We start from the raw sequence: 17134 nt of genomic DNA on the forward strand, positions 1-17134 counted from the left end.
TTCACAGTATTTTCTAATGTTAGTGAAATTTTTAAACATTAATGTATTTTTGGCACTATGCTTTAGAAAACTAATTTTAGTTGCTATGGATTTGAAGTCCAGTTGTGGTACTTTTCCTACATCAAATTTTACATAATAAAATATTTTCAAAATGTAGCTTTAATTACCTGAGCACTTTGTTGATTATTCCTTACTAAATATGAAATGTTTATCAAAAAATGGAGAATTACTCATTTATCATTAAAGACGTTTGACTGTGGGACATACAGTCCGTCCCTTGGCATTGCTATGCTTTTGCTCTTGACTCTGGAGCTCCAAGAATTTGGTGGAGGAGGAGTAAGAAGGACTTGCTGTGATTTAATGAGGTCCAAGTGACCCAGCATGGCCAGCTGTGGTGGAAAAGGGGTAGGTAGTAACTATTGTAGACTTTGCCAGCTCTCTGGTCTCTGTTACAGCTTGTAAACTCTGCCATTAAGCAATACATAATGAATGGGCAGGGGTGTGTTTCAATAACATTTTATTTATAAAAATAGGCAGCAGGCCATATTTGGCCTATGGATCATAGTTTGTTGACTTCAACTTAGAGTATGGATCAGGCTGGATCTCCTGATGAGTGAGCCACTGTATTCTCACTATTTGTTTGGGCTTTGATCTGGAAACAGAAGTGCAGCTCAAAATGGACTGAAGATTGGAACATAAGACACAGAACCATAAAATTCCCGGAAGGAACTCCTTGTCACCATTCTTGGTGATAATTTTTTGTATTTGACATGAAAAGCAAAGGCAATAAGAGTAAAACTAAACAAATGGAACTACATTGAACTAAAAAGCTTCACGTGAAAGGAACTCATTTGTAAAATGAAAACACAACCCATGGAGAGAGAAAATATCTCCACACAACACACCTAATAAGTGTAAATATCCTAACCCAAAATATATGAGGAACTCATACAACTCAATAGCAGAAAACCAAATTACCCAATTTAAAAAGGGGGCAAAAGACCCAAATAGACATTTTTCCACAGAAAACATCCCAGATAGCCAACAGGTACAGGAGAAGATGCTCAACACCACTACTCATTAGAGAAAAACAAATCAAAACCTCAAGGAGATATCACCTCACACCCGTCAGAGTGGCTAAAACCAGAAAGACAAGAGAGCAAGGCTTGGCAATGATGTGAAGGAAGGGGAACTCTTGTGCACTGTTGGTGGGAATGCCATTTGGTAGAACCACTACAGTATGCCATTATGGAAGTTCATCAAGAAATTAGAAATAGAGCTACCATACTATTTACCTGTTCCACTGTGGCCTAGGTCCAAAGGGAGCAGAATCACTATCTTGAAAAGATAGCTGTTCACATGTTTTTCACTGTTATTCACAGTAGCCAAGGATGGAAACAACCTTAGTGTCCACTATGGATGGGTGGATAAAGGAAATGGAACATTATGCGGCCTCATAGAAGGAAGCCCTGCCATTTTCAGCAACATGGGTAAACTTTGGAGTTATACCTCAGTAGAGCTGGAAAATAAGTAAAAATTAGTTACATGCTCTGAAAGTTTCCTGTGATGTGTCCCCAGGGCTTCCCAGAAGTCACTTTGAGATTACTGATTTAAAACAATAACACAGGGATCCCTGGGTGGCTCGGCAGTTTAAGCGCCTGCTTTCATCCTAGGGCATGTCCTGGAGACCCGTGATCGAGTCCCATGTCAGGCTCCTTGCGTGGAGCCTGCTTCTCCCTCTGCCTCTCTCTGTCTCTCATGAATAAATAAATAAAATCTTTAAAAAATAAATAAATTAAACAATAACACATTTGGATAATGAGTTACTTTGGTATAAAACATTTCCATATTTACTTCCCAGTTTTGGCTTAGACTCACTTTAGAATTGGTTGGGCAGGACATACATGATGTCCCTGTAAGTTTAGATATCTGGCACCTGTTGCTGGCAAAGTCAAGCTGCCTTCATATTTGTAGAATTTTTATTACTAATAACCCTAAGAAAAAGTTTCTGAGTTTATCACCTGTCTAAGAAATGGTAGAAATGTTAAGAAAGAATATTCTTCACACGCATGGGAGTTGGACTGCAGTGCTCAGTGTGACCGAGGGGTGGCGTGAGGCTGGCCACCTGTTGGTTTGCCTTCTAATTGGCTTTGCAAAACTTTCTTTTTCCTATTGTTTCTCATTTTAGATGCCAGTCTGGTTTTATTCAGCTACCTAATAATTTTAATAATTTAAATGTGAACATAGCAAAGCAGAACATTAGCTATCAGTATTTTAATGGATCTCAGTCTTGTTAGTAAATTATAAACACTAGCTGACTGAGGTAATTCCTCAAATCTGACATGAAATAGGCACCTTAAAGAATCTCATATCTTTGGAAACAGGTTTTCACTTGCTTGATAATAGTCCTCACCAAGTCATCGTCTCCCACTTCCTGAGTCAAATGACAGTGAGACCCTTGGGGGAAAGTGAGGCAGCTCATGAGGCGGCATGTTCTCTGTACAGAGTGCAAGGCCATGGCCGGGTGGCCCTTCTGGCCACCATCTTTCTGCATATGTAGAGGACCCTAGATGGTGAAGGGTGTGAGCTTTTTCACATCACACCCTGAGGAAGGATCTTTTATTTTCACATCTATCATGAACTCTCATTTGTGTCTGTCTTCTCAAGAGGGTTTTTTTTTTTTTTTAAAGCAAATTAGCCCACTTAAATCCACCTGGTAATTCCTCAGTCCAGTCCCAACTATAGCAAGATCTAAGGGGATAGTAATTGTTATATGAAAATTCAGTTTTAAATCTTTATTTTAAAACTTTTGTCACTTCAATGAAGTTTAGAAAAATGCTGTCTGCTCTGTGTGAGCTTCTGTTGGCTGCATTTTGGTGGAGAGCTAACAGCGTCTTGTAAGTGCTCCTCCTTATCTTTGTATCAGAAGCATGTTTATCAATCACTGTTTTAAATTTCTCCCCAAATTCTTTACTGTGACAAGTCTAAAAGAAAAATAAGTACATTAGTTACTCTGTATCACAAAAGCAATAAAAGATGACCTGGCAGACTTAAACACAAGCAGTCTCTCTTATAGAGGAATGGCATTTTTCAATGATAATAGCATTTTTAGTAGAAGAAATCATTGTCTTGGTAGAAATGTCAAGGTGCCAAACTGAGAGATGTGTGCCTACATATAATTACCCAGTTACACACACCATGTAGCCATTTCCTACATCACTGGGACCATACTTTTCTGAACCAAAAAGTGGAACAACTGATTTGACAAAGGTTTCTTGTGCCACTCTGGGGTGTGAGGGACAGTCTAGGAGATGTTTGGGTGCCAAACTGCTGGCATTTCTTGGATGTCTTAACAGATGGTAGAAACCATGATATTCAGACTCAAGCCTTGTTAGGGACTGAACTCCCCAACTCCTTCACATGTTGAAGCCCTAACCCCCCACTGTGTGGCCTATATCTGGAGCGAAGAAGTAGTCAGTGTTTATGGGGTCATGAGGATGGTGCCCTGATCTGATAGAATTAGCATTATTGTAAGAGGAGACACCAAAAGGTGCCCACCTGCAAGCCAGGAAGGCCTTATCAGGGACCAGAATAAGTGGCACTATGATCTTGGACTTTAAACCTCTAGAACTGTGAGAAGTAAGATGTGTGTCTGAAGCTGCCCAACTGTAGTATTTTGTTAACAGTGGCTGGAGCTGACTGAGACAGGCCTGTTTCAGGGAACCTGAGGACTCAGAGGGTGCAGAATATCAGGAAGGAACCCAGTGGTGGTTCCCCTCTCCTGGATCATTCCAATAAGATTTGGTCATTCCTATGTTACAAAGAAAATTCTTCAGGCAAAATTGCCATATCGAGACATAAAATGGAAATATCCTCACACCCAGCATGTGAACTCCTAACTAAACATACATCCTACAGACAGACTCGCACAAGTACAGACAGTAAGCATGCCAGCTGTCCCTATGCCCTGTCCTAACCAGAGAAATGGAGACTGCCCACTGCTCAGCAGCAGTGGCTGGCTGGCAGAAAACTGACACTGAAATGTCCACAGTGTGTTAAAAATTTAGAAGTGCAAGATTTGCTTTAAGTAGTTTATAGACACATAGGATATTTGTGCTAGAAAATGTCTGCAAAGATGTGTACCACTGTAGAAGTATATGGTCAGTTAATCTACAACAAAGGAAGCAAGAATACATGATGGAGAAAAGATAGTCTCCCCAATGAATGGTGCTGGGTTCTGGATAGCTGTAGGCAGAAGAATGAAACCAGGTCATTTTCTTACACCACGCACAGAAATAAACTACAAACAGATTAAAGACCTAAATGTGAGTCCTGAAACCATAAAACTCCTAAAGGAAAACATAGGCAGCAATCTTGTGGTCATCAGCCTTAGCAACATATCTGTGGATATATCTCAGGCAAAGGAAACAAAAGCAAAAATAAACTCTTGGGACTACACCAAAATGAAAAACTTCTGCCCAGCAAAAGAAACTACCAAGAAAACAAAAAGGCAACCTACAGAACAGGAGAAAATATTTGCAAATGACATAAATGACATATCTGATAATGGGTTAATATCCAAGATATATAAAGATTATGTAAATCAATTCTGGAAGAACAATCTGATTAATAAGTGGTCAGAAGACCTGAAGAGACATTTCTCCAAAGACACAGATGGTCAAAAGACACATGAAAAGATGCAGAACATCACTAATCAGTGACATGCAAATTAAAACCACAATGAGAAATTACTTCATCCTGTTCAGAATGGCTAGTATCAAAAAGACAGATAACAAGTGTTGGAGAGGATATGGAGAAGAGGGAACCCTTGTTCACCGTTGGTGGGAGTGTTAATTGGTTGTAGCCACTATGGAAAATGGCACAGAAGTTACTGAAAATATTAAAAATGGAAATCCCATGTGATTCAGTAATTCTGCTGTTTATTTTCCCAAGGGAAATCAAAACACTAATTTGAAAAAATGCATGCGTGTTTTTTGTAGCACTATTTATAATAGTAGAGATATAGAAGCAGCCCAATGTCCATCCATGAATGGACGTGGTATGTATATAAATGGAATATTAGTCACAAAAAGGAATGAGATCTTGTTATTTGTGAAAACATGGATGGAAAAAGCAATACAAATTATTTCACTTTTATATAGAATCTAAAAAAATAAAACAAATGAAACAGACTCCTAAGTAAGAGAACAAACCAGTGATTGCCAGAGGAGAGGGGGGGAATGGGGGGATGGGCAAAATGGGTGAAAGGGATTGTGTTTTACAAACACAAAAATACTCAATCTTTTAGGAAAAATACAGGACATATACTACAATTTAATAGCAATTGGAGGTAGGATTAAGATGATTTTTAGTTTTCTAATTTTTAAATAATAACTGTGTACAAAAATAGATTTTCATTGCTTCTCATTCCAAATGAGTTCAAAACTTGTTACCAAATATTTATAAATGCCTGAAATAATACATGTGAAATGAGGAATTTGAAAACATTCTTTCCCCAGGGGTCTTTGCTAATCTGCCAAGTTTCTCATTGAAGGACACTAGTGAAACCAGCATTTAGGAGCTTCCATACAGTTTCTTTTTCTGTTTCTAGTATTTGCTTAAGTTCAGCTAGAAGCTATAATAGTACTATTTTTAACATTTTCCTTAAATATGTGTGTTAATACCCTTTACTTTGACATGCAGCATGATGAATTTCCTTTTGCAAGAATAGGTTTGTCTACAACACTTACTGACCTTATGTTTTACAAATGACCACCTTATCATTCTCTCTGATGTGCCACTTTTTTGCCTCTTGAGCAGTAACCTAACCAGTTTCTTAGGCTGTAAGTAAAACCTATTTTGTCATTGCCCAAATCCAGGGTTTGTCATCACATGAAGTTAGGGTTTTCTGAATCATGCTCCTTCTCTTTGGAATTCTGTATAATATTTACCAGTATAAAAATACATCTATTTATTTTTTAAGGCCTTACCTTTTGGAATTTTTTGCAGGTTTCAACAGCTGCCCAGTGTCATCCAAATCAAAAAAAGAGAAGATCTGTAGGACTGTGTTGTCAGGCATGTGAACTAACAAATCAAATTTTCCCCGACACAGATTCAAAGAAGAATCCTCCTTGAGGAATAGGAGGATTCTTTCCCAAGCACTTTCCACACCTGACCTAAATATCAGCGAGAGAACAAGACAGCCATGGGCAGAGACAGGACAGGTTATGACAGGCCAACTCAATCCCACCCACTGTCTAAAGAAGTCACTTGATTTTAAAAGTACTGTGCTTCTTCACAAAGGGAATAAAGCCTTATTCCCACTGAAAAGATGGTCCTCATTAAGAAATAACAACTGCTTCAGTGAAATGATGGAATCTCACCATTAGGACGTTCCTCACATTTCGTCTGACAACAGCTCTTTGAAGAGGCAATTTCGTCACTCTAGGATGTCCATTCATTTACTCATTCATCACATTTGCAGTGAACGCCTCTGTGGGAGGCGGCACTTTTGTAGGCATCAAGCCTGCAGCAGTGAGCAAAGACCAGCCTCTGACTTTTTGGGGCTCATAGCCTTCACAAAAGGAGGAGAAATACCTAAAAGGGAGGGTCTTCGTCACATCCTCTTGAGTCATAAATGGCAGAACTGAGTCCTCTAGATCAGGAATCCTTAACCTGAAATCCACATTGCATGCTGTTTTGACGCTGCTGTTCTTGTGGCCATCCACGGGCTCCCTAATTAACCTCACCATATTATGAATAAGAAGATCAAACATTTTTTTTCGTCTGGTCTGGTCTATATTAAGCTTTTGTCAGACCCTCAAAGGAACAACTTTAAAAAGTTAAAAGTCTCCTACATTAGACTGTCTGTAATCCAGTGCTAAATGGTTTCCACAGGCCTCTTGCCATAAACATAACATGGAGCAACTGAGCATTCTAAGCAAAAACTGTCACCTAAAGTCACAGACACTTCACTGCCAAGTAGGCTTATGATCCCTCTTGCCTGCTTTCTTCTGACCAGAGCCCCTAGCAGCCTGCCCCTGTCTGATCAGTGCTGTCCCCAGATGCAACCAATCTGCTCTGGACCTGTGTGGGGCAGCTGTCCCTGGTCGGGTGGTGGGTTCATGGCCTCTGTGAGTGCAGGGAGCTCATCTCCTGTGGACTCCTGGGTGAGAGGGGGTATCCTTGTTTAAGCTGTTTGAGTGACTGTGTCCATTACTTGCAGTCAAATCTGATCCTGACAGGTTTTGTTTTGTTTTAATGTATATGAAAGCTTTCACCCTGAGGAAATCCACTGCCTGCAAAACAGTGCGCGGTACCCCACCCCCAGCAGCTCCTGGGGGACTTACTTGAAATAAGCATTCCCAAGTGCTGCCTAAGAACTTCTGATAATTTTGGGCCCAGCTCTCATCCTCCATGTGGTTCTGAAGCCTCCAGAGACCCTCTTCATCCCACCATGCTTTCTGTAAGAACCAGAGGCCACACCAGTGCACAGCCATGACCTCCATTTACAAATGGATGCAAAGAAACAACCCAAAGGCCTGAGGTTGTAATGTGATAAAGCTATGGTTCCTCTAGCAACTCTTGCTAATTAAATATTTAGGGGCGCCTTGGTGGTTCGGTCAGTTAAGTGTCCAACTCTTGATTTTGGCTCAGGTCATGATCTCAGGGTCCTGGGATTGAACCCCACACTGGGCTCTGCTCTCAGTGAAGAGTACTTGTCCCTCTCCTTTTGCCTCTCCTTCTGCTTGTGCATGCAGTTGCTCTCCCAAAAAAAAAAAAAAAATCTTTTTTTTTATTTTTATTTTTATTTATTTTATGATAGTCACACAGAGAGAGAGAGAGAGAGAGGCAGAGACAGAGGCAGAGGGAGAAGCAGGCTCCATGCACCGGGAGCCCGACGTGGGATTCGATCCGGGGTCTCCAGAATCGCGCCCCGGGCCAAAGGCAGGCGCCAAACCGCTGCGCCACCCAGGGATCCCAAAAAAAAAAAAAAAAAAAACTTAAAAAAAAAAAAACAGACAAGAGGAATACGAAGTCCTCCAAATTTTTCCTGGAACTTAAGCATTTCCATTTTATACACATTTCCATAATCCTCTTATGCTGCTTCTAAGAGGTGAATTACAAGTTCTGCCCTCTAGGAATAAGGGACAGGGCTGCATCTTCTCCCACAGCACAACCCTTCACCTACCATGGGCAGCCCCACAGCCTACACCCCTCTACTTCATTGCTTCAGTGAAGATACACTGGTGTGGGTGTCTATGTCGTACCAGGGACAGATGCTGTGTGCTCAGGTTACAAAGCACAAGAGTTTTGCTGACAATGAGCTCTGTTTGCCAGGGAAATCCACATAAGTAGATGAAGAGACAATTATGGTTCACTGACATAAGGGCTGAAGTGTACACAGGAAATACAGGTGCTTCCTGACTTTTTAAAGTCATCTTCCCAGGGACACTGATCTATTTGGGAGTAATAAAATTTGGGATCCCTTGCCCCTGGCAACAGGAAGCCGAAGCTCAACACCCCATGACCCTGGTTTGGGAATGATGCAGAGGTGAGGCACAATGTGGAGCCACTGAAGGCAGCAGCATATGGTGGCACTGGTGATAATGGCACCCAGTGGCAGGGCCCGGTGCAGCTTCCTGCACTCCACCCTGTCCATTGGTTCTGAGCCTCATCTCATTCTCCAGGCTTCACGTTCATTCTCTGAGCTACTTATGATCCTTCCAATAATTTCTCTTTTCTGCTTAAGTCAGCTAGGATCAATTATCTGTTACTTAAAACCAAGAACTCCACAGGAAAACAGATAAATAGGGAGGGAGTTAGAGGCAACAGTAACAAGGAAATCTGGGGGAAGAAGTTACACTGGCTTGAGTACAAGTACCATTAGTATCCAGGAATAAGAATCTGGCAGCCTATACCCTATGGTGGTAATCATCTGTGGTCACCTGGAATCAACTATCCACTGGTTCAGGTTTGTGGAAATCACATTGCTACCACCATGGAACAATGTAAAAGGCAAAAGGAGTGCAAGATATGGTATGGGGTGGCGATTTCTAGCAGCACTGAATTGGAATGTAAACCAAACAAAACCTCTAAATTCTTAAAACCTAGAAACTGGGAGTTGCTATGCAAGTGGTAAAATTGTTGTATGGTCACATGGTGAAAATAGCCACAAAATATGAAAGCTGGTTCAATAATATAGAAAGAGTGGCCTCTGTGCCAGAATAGAGGTATTTAGGAGTCTTTGACAGACCGGCAACACACCAGGCTGTCCCAACACCCACACCCCACTGATGCTCTCATGCCCTTCCCTCCCCAGGAAAGCAGATTCTCTCAGGCTCCTCCCAACCCACCAATGTTATCAGACCTGAAATACAGGTCGATGCTGGGAAGACTCGGCTTCCACAAAAGAACACAGTCCTTTACCTGTCAGCAAAGATGAAGGGAAAAAATGGAGGAATAGGTTCTGAGTGTAGGAGTCTAGAGAATAAAATAGGCTGATTTTATGAATAATGTATTGGTTTAAACAAAGGGGAGGTTCTACTTGTTGATACAACTGGTTGGTAGGAGCCTATATTCAGTAGTGGCCAAATGAGATTGAAATATCCAAAATTCTTACCACACTTGAAGTGAGCTCTGGATTGGGCTGGGAAACAGCCCTAGGAGGTGGCCACATCCTAGTCTTTGGAGCCTGTGAAGGTTACCCTATGTGGGGAGGTAAAGGGTTTTGTAGACATGATTCAATTCATTAAAATCAGGGTCTGACATGGGGAGATTCTCCTGGGATGTGCAGGTAAAGGAAACAGGGAAGGGTTTCACCCCCAGTGAAAAAAATGAATAAATTCTCATGAGTAAATAAAATTTCATATTTTGTGTTCAGAAGAGAAGGTGACATGCAGACACCATCACAAGCCAAGGAAGCCTGCGGCCCCCAGGAGCTGGAGGAGGCCAAAAACAGATGGTTCCCCAGGGTGTCCTGTGGGAGCAAACCTTGCGGACACTGTGGCCTCCGTAATTGTAACAAGAGTAAATTTCTGTGCTTTTAAGCCACTAAACTTGTGGTCATTTGTCACAGCAGCCATAGGAAACTACCGTAGGCACCCTGGGTTTAATGGGAAAGGAGGACCCAGGAGTTTAGTGGCAAAGCCGAGAGAAGCTGACTGTAGCAGGCAGAAGGGCCAGGTGGCAATCAGAATGGCCTTCCTCCGGATGACTCGGGGTGACTGATTACCAAGTGCCTGGGGCAGGAAAGGGTAAACTGTCTGCTAGATTCCTGCCTGCCTGGCATAATCAAACCCTACATCAGGTCCTGTAAATATAGGCCTGATTTGAGCAGCGCTAAGAGATACCTGGCCCTTCAACCAGTTTCTAGACTAGAATGGTTTCACAGACCAGAGATCCTCAGCTGTCCAGGAGGATAGCTACACTCAAGGAACCCTGTGGGAACAAGTCTATTCTGTGACTTTTTCTGTAGGCATCTACTGCAGGTTGGCAAAGACCCACAAGCTCGACAGTTGGCAAGACTGCGCGTTTGTCAGGGTATGGAACCTGCAAGACTCCAGCTCACTGACGCTCTGTGAGCAACTGTGGAGTTGACAGTCTCAAGTGGAGGACACGGGACCAGCATGGGTGTCAGCAGTGCGGGGTGGTTTAGGGATGGCACTGCTGTGACCCTGAGTCATCTGAGATGACCCATGCTTTGGGACCATCCAAGCTTTCCTGGGTGCTCCTTTCTGTGTCCAGCCCCTGCATGCTGCCTCCACTGCCATCTGCTTGTGCCCTTGTATCCTACTAATGTGCCTCTCCCCTACATCCCTACTTGTTGGAGGGTACAGCATCTCCAGCCCCATGCAGGCCTTCTGACCCCACAAGGCTCCCAGGCTCCACCCTCACCTCAGGCTGTGAGCCAGCTGCTCTAGACCAGTCTTCTCAGTGCCCTGACTGCCCGGGCCTCCCTGAGAAACTCACTCTTCATTTGAGAACAACTTAGTGTTCCCTCAGCTCTCTATTACCACTCTCTGCCTTTGAATACCACAGAAGCTGGCTGCTATATTCATTTCCTATCCCCGAACCTAGAGCTGGTTCTGACACACAGTGAGCACTTTCAAAGGAGTGAACAAATCCATGCATCCTTCATTGGTTCCACTTTGGGACCCTCCTAGGATAGAGCAAGAAATGTCTGACCGAGCCCCCAGACAGGAGGTCACGTGACTGCATCACAGTTCTGCTGGGGGCTGGTGCAAACCTACAGCTTGTAGGAGTTCAGCCAAGTGGGGCAGCCCCTGGGCTCCCTCACATCCACCAGCCAGGCCTCTAGAGCCAGGAATACGGGCTTTCTTTAAAGAGTGAGGAAAGAGCAGCCATGGGAGCCTGAGACAACACCCCCAGAGTGTTCCCCCGCCACTGCTACCACACTTGCCCTGCTGCTACTTACTCAGCTGGAAATCTGTGTGGATGTTCCTCACCTCTCTTGGGAGAGTTGTTCTAGGTGGAGAGAAAACTGTCTGTGACTTCCAGATAAGCTGTCCAGAGAAGCAGACACATGCATGCATTCTGGCACAGTAGTTTCCCACTGTGGGGGCCCATCACTGGTAGTCTGCTACAGCACCTGAATTGACAATATCCCTCTGTGAATTAAAAACCGCAGCATATTCACAAGCTGGTTGAAGCTGGTAAGGATCTATTTCACTACTCTCTCCACTTTTATGAATGTTTAAAATTTTTAGTAATAAAGTGTTTAAAAATCATCTCAGATGGGGATTTTTTCCCACTTGGTTCATATGCTGACAGATTAATTGAATGAATTATTTGTACTGATACAATAAGATGATGCTGGACAGTTCTTTTTTTTTTTTTTTTAAAGATATATTTTTTATTTATTTATGATAGTCACAGAGAGAGAGAGAGGCAGAGACACAGGCAGAGGGAGAAGCAGGCTCCATGTACCGGGAGCCCGATGTGGGATTCGATCCCGGGCTCCAGGATTGCGCCCTGAGCCAAAGGCAGACGCCAAACCGCTGCGCCACCCAGGGATCCCGATGCTGGACAGTTCTATACCAGTGTTTCATTTTCATTGTTCTAATTGCTGAGATCATGTTGATGTAGTAGGGACCAGAGGGGTCTTGTAATAGAAATACTACCTAATTCTTTAAGTTTCTTTCAAATTATAGGCCAAGTGTTCAACTTATCTATAATCAAATATTACTTGTAAGGGTTTTATCATTTGAGAACTCTTTCAATCTTACTGAAAACAAAGACCCAACTTTTAAAAGGGTTTGCTATTCAGTTGGACTCATTCATCTTCTGTCTCTGGGAAGCAGACACAAAAGGCTCGCAACTCATTGTCATGAAGAGGTAGGCCAGGGCACCTGGGTGGCTCAGTGATTGAGCATCTGCCTCTGGCTCAGGTCATGGTCCCAGGGTCCCAGGACTGAGTCCCACATCGGGCTCCCCACAGGGACCCTGCTTCTCTTTCTGCCTGTGTCTCTCACGAATAAATAAAATCTTAAAAAAAAAGAAAAAAAGAAGAGGTAGGCCATAAAATCTTAATCTTTCACTATTACTTGCCCCACCAGTGGTCAAAATTCTCATTAGCACGGTTCAATCAGAGCATGAGGTAACAATGACATCCAGTATTTATGAATTACATTCAGTGTGCCAGTAACTTTACTAAGTGCTGTCTTACTCCACAAAAACCTTATGAGGTAAGTCCTACAAGTAAGCCCCATTTTGCACATGAGGATAATAGCTTGTTCAGTCACATTCAGGCATGCACACACATACACACTCAACAAGGGAGGCAGGTACAAATGTGGGTTTGACTTCACAGCCCAAGCTCTCAACCACTGTGCTCATCATCCCCGGTAGGAAAGTAGGTGTGTGCTCATCAAGCATTAAAGTTGTAATGTCCAAGAAGGTGGGTCCTTAGCTTTGCCGGTGCCTCACCTCACTTTTGGTGATGGCCAGGTGGTGGAAGTCCTTGCATGGAGAGGGAGCCTGTCTTCTAGTCTTATACAGATCATAGGGTAGGAGAGAGGAGGTCATGAGCTCCTTCTGGAGTTCCACAACCACAAATAGTATGCATGGCCAGGGTGGTTTCTGTGCTCACCACTCTTGCTTTTTTTCTCACCAGCTTTTTTTCTCCCAGCATCCTGTTCCAAGCAAAGTGCTCTCTGCCCCAAGCCTCACAGGAGCAAACAAGACTGTATGGAAGAGGGTTGACTTTCCATTGTCACTTACATTCCATAAAGGAACTCGGCTGGCCAGCGTCACGTTCCTGGTAGCCTGTGCATGTTTGTGGAAAGACCATTCACTCATGTAATCAGCCAGTGTGTACTGAGTGCCTACAATGTGCTGAGCACTCTGGAGCCAGGAGACCATGTTAGTTCCCACCTGCCACCCTCTGCTGGCTGTGAACCTTCGGTGGTCATTCAGCAGAGCCAACTCTGCCTGGCAGAAGAGAAAAGCCCCCTTTCCACCAGCATAGCCTTCTGGGGGCCTGGGCTGCCCCTCCTTCTCCCTCTTATAAGGGGGGCTCATGGTCCTCAGGCCACAGCTATTCATCCAGTTCTTTTTTGCTAAGGTGGGAAGTCTCCATCTCATCCACTAGATGAGACATTCTGCTATTTGTTTTGTATATGCCCTGTAGCTTATAGGGCATACGGAATGTATTTTTTTCCTCATTCCTGTATTTGTTTCTTTTGCATGTAGTTGATTTTTTTTAAGTGAAATGTTTGAATTCCTTAATTCCCTTTTGCCTGTAATCTCTGGCAATTTTGTGATTACCATGGGGATCAACATCCTAAAGTTATTCTAATTTGAATTTATAGAAGCACAACTTCTATAGCAGAAAAACTCTCCTTCACAACTCCATCCATCCCCTCGCCCCTTTGGGTTGTTGATGCCACAGAATTACATCTTTATACCTGTGTGTCCCAAAACATAAACTAATAATTTTTAAAAATGTGTTAGTTTCAAGAAGCCTGGTGGCTCAGTGGGTTAAGTGTCTGCCTTCGACTCAGGTCATGATCTCAAGGTTCTGGGATTGAGTCCTGCATTGGGCTCCCTGCTGAGCCCTGCTTCTCTCTCTGCCTGCTGCTCCCCTCATTTGTGCTCTCTCTCTGACAAATAAATGAAACATTAAAAAAAAAACAAATAAATGCATTAGTCTCCTAAGTAATGTAGAAAACAAATTTTGGAGTTAAAAGCCAAGTTACAAATACTAGTTTTATAGTAGTCATTTTTTCCTTTATATGTGTTAATCTTTTAAGTCACTTAGCTAGGGACGCCTGGGTGGCTCAGTGGTTGACCATCTGCCTTTGGCTCAGGTCATGATCCTGGGGTCCTGGGATTGAGTTCCATGTCAGGCTTCCTGCAGGAAGCCTCCTTCTCCCTCTGCCTCTGTCTGCTTCTGTGTGTGTGTGTGTCTCATGAATAAATACAATCTTTTAAAAAAATCACTTAGCTAAGTACAGTTACAAACCATAGTTACAATAATACTAGCTTTTATAAATGCCCATATATTTACCTTTATGAAGATATTCATTTCTCCATATTGGCTTTGAGGTAATGTCTAGTGTCTATTCATGTCCCCCTACAGGACTCCATTGAGCATTTACTGAGGGGGTACAACTGGAGGTCACAGAATCACTCAGCTTTTTATTCTGGAAATGTCTTGATTTCTCCCTCACTTTTGAAGGACAGTTTTGCCAGATATTGAATTCTTGGTTGACAGGGTTTTGGTTTTTTTTTCTTTTAGTACTCTTAATGCATTGATCCAGTGTCTTCTGACCTACAAATTTTGATAAGAAATCTGCACATATTCTCATGGAGGATCCCTTGTATGTGATAATTTTCTTCTGTTATTGCTTTCAAGATTTGTTCTTTGGCTTTTAAATGTTTGATTATAATGTGTCTCAGGGTGGGTCTCTTGAGTTCATACTACTTGGAGTTTGTTGAACTTCTTGGATATTTATATTCATGTATTTCCTCAAGTTTGCAAAGTTTTCAGCCATTTTTTTCTTCAAGATATTCACTCCTCCCCTTTCTCTCTTCCTTCTCTGGGATGCCCACAATGTGTATGTTGGTCTATTTGGTAATGTCCTACATGTCTCAGGTTCTGCTCACTATTCTTCAATCCTTTTTCTTTCTGTTCCTCAATCTGGATAATTTCCATTGTCCTATCTTCAAATTCATGAATTCCTCTCTGCCTCTGAATCCCCCTGGTGAATTTTTCATTTAGTTGTGGTATTTTCAGCTCCAGAAGGTTTTAGGTTTTCAGTATCCTTGTTAGTATTTCCATTTTGTCCATACATCCTTTTCTTGACTTTCTCCACCTCTCTTTAGTCCTTTGAGCATCTTTAGGACCACTGTTTTAGAGTCTTTGTCTAGTATATCTGCCATTAAATCTTTCTCACAGATTCTGCTGAAATTTTTTCCTTTGAATGGGTCTTTGTCTTGTAATATTTTGTGAAACACTGGACATTTGAATCTAAAATGTGTAACTGGAAATCAGTCTCCTCCTTCCCCAGGTTTTGCTATTTTTTGTTGTTTTCATTTTATTATTGTAGGTTCTGTGCTGAGATCAGCCTGAGGTATAAACAATGTCTTATGTCTCTTCTGAGACTTTCCTTTGGCATTCATAGCCACTTTCTAATTTTCCCTGTACATGCAGCTGTTTTTTAATGTCCTAATATCTGGCTTCCCAGAGGAAAAGCAAAACTGAGGCTGGGGTGGGGGTAGGGTAGTAGTGGTGGTGGTGGTGGTGGTGGTGGTGGGAGTCCTGCCCTTTAAATCTCCTGAAAGTCATTTCAGCTGGAGGGAGAAGGGATTGCAACAATGAGGGAGATGCAACCAGAATGGCTGCTTGCCTCTTTGATCAAAATTAGGAATCAGCAAAGTGCGGATCCCTAACATTTGGAAGACAGGGTCCTTTTTACCCACCCTAGCTCCTGCAAGTTGTGCGCAAGATGCTCACATGGCCGAGGGTGGGGATGGGTGCCACTGTGTGAAGAGCTAACAGTTACTGTCCAAGCCTTCCCCTGCGAGTTGCAAGCTTTCAAGAGACTGAAGTTCCAAGGTTACATCAGAGAGGTTCTCCAGTGCAACTGTTGTCTACCTGGGGAACAGATTCCTGGTGCTTCCTACTCTTATCTTCCCAGAATTCTCACTTCTTGACTGCCTTTGATTTGCTATTTTCCTAGGTAGAGGCTAGTGGCTTTCAGTTAGTCTTTTCCACTGTAATAGCTCTTACCCCACAGGCCAGGGAACCCATGTGGGGATACTGCCAGTTATGGAACATAGCTACTATAATTATATACTTTCCAAGCTGGGGCAATAGCCACAGGACGGTTTATGGGCCCACAGAGCCAGCTGAGACAGCCCTGAGCTGACACTGTGGAAACCTGATCTGCATGAGCCCCTGCTTGGAATGGAGGGGCCACAGGGACACTTGGGGTCTCCTGAGATCACTCCAGTCCAGTCCATGTCCAGGTATCCCTGAGGGTCTATTTCCTCTCCTCAGCTCACAGTTGTCCTGCTCCAAAGCCATCAGTCCCTTGGGTGAAGGTTAGGAGAAAGGCTAACTATAAAGTTTTGGCAGTGTACTTGGGTCCTTGCTCAAGGGGACCAGGACTCCCCTGCATCCAAAGGGTTCTGGGTTTGTACACTAGCTCAAGTCTGGGAACTGACTGAAGGGCCAGGGTTCTCTGTTTTTTATTCAAATACAATTTTTGTTCACTTGACTTACAACTAACTCTTCCAATTATACAAATCAAGAATTTACTAGGCTTCTATGTATTTCATCTAGTCTTCTTATTGGTCCATGACAAGCATTTGCAAGAGATCAGCTAGTGATAGAAGCAAGTTAATTAACATGATGCTCAAGCCAACTAAGCCACTAATTGGTCAGGATCAAAAGTGTTGAAATGTATTTATTATTCTATCCCAACTTTTTTTCAGTTTTAGTCTGGAGAACTTGTAAACATAGCATTCCTGCACTGAGTCAACAGTAAAAGAGGCCCAATTCATTTGTATAGGGTTTTCTCTTCTTTCTCCAATTCACTTAAAAATTTTTTAAAAAGATTTTATTTATCATAAGAGATACACAGAGAGACATAGGCAGAAGACACAG

At 42.7% G+C, this 17134-nt stretch overlaps 1 protein-coding gene across 5 annotated transcripts in view; it reads left to right on the plus strand.

Moving 5' to 3' along the window:
- UPF3A (UPF3A regulator of nonsense mediated mRNA decay) overlaps positions 1 to 17134 on the plus strand; it is a 51912-nt gene that overhangs the window by 26004 nt on the left and 8774 nt on the right. The window contains exon 11 of one of the 5 annotated variants that reach the window (XM_055336076.1): positions 6010 to 7577. The exons of the other annotated variants lie outside the window; for them this stretch is intronic. Coding sequence (XP_055192051.1) covers positions 6010 to 6061 — 52 coding nt within the window. The 3' untranslated portion in view covers positions 6062 to 7577. Of the gene's footprint in view, positions 1 to 6009; positions 7578 to 17134 lie in introns of those variants that run through there. 5 annotated transcript variants of the gene reach the window in all.

The sequence above is a fragment of the Nyctereutes procyonoides genome, unplaced genomic scaffold, assembly GCF_905146905.1.
Source record: "Nyctereutes procyonoides isolate TBG_1078 unplaced genomic scaffold, NYPRO_anot_genome, whole genome shotgun sequence".
NCBI classification, from domain to species: domain Eukaryota; kingdom Metazoa; phylum Chordata; class Mammalia; order Carnivora; family Canidae; genus Nyctereutes; species Nyctereutes procyonoides.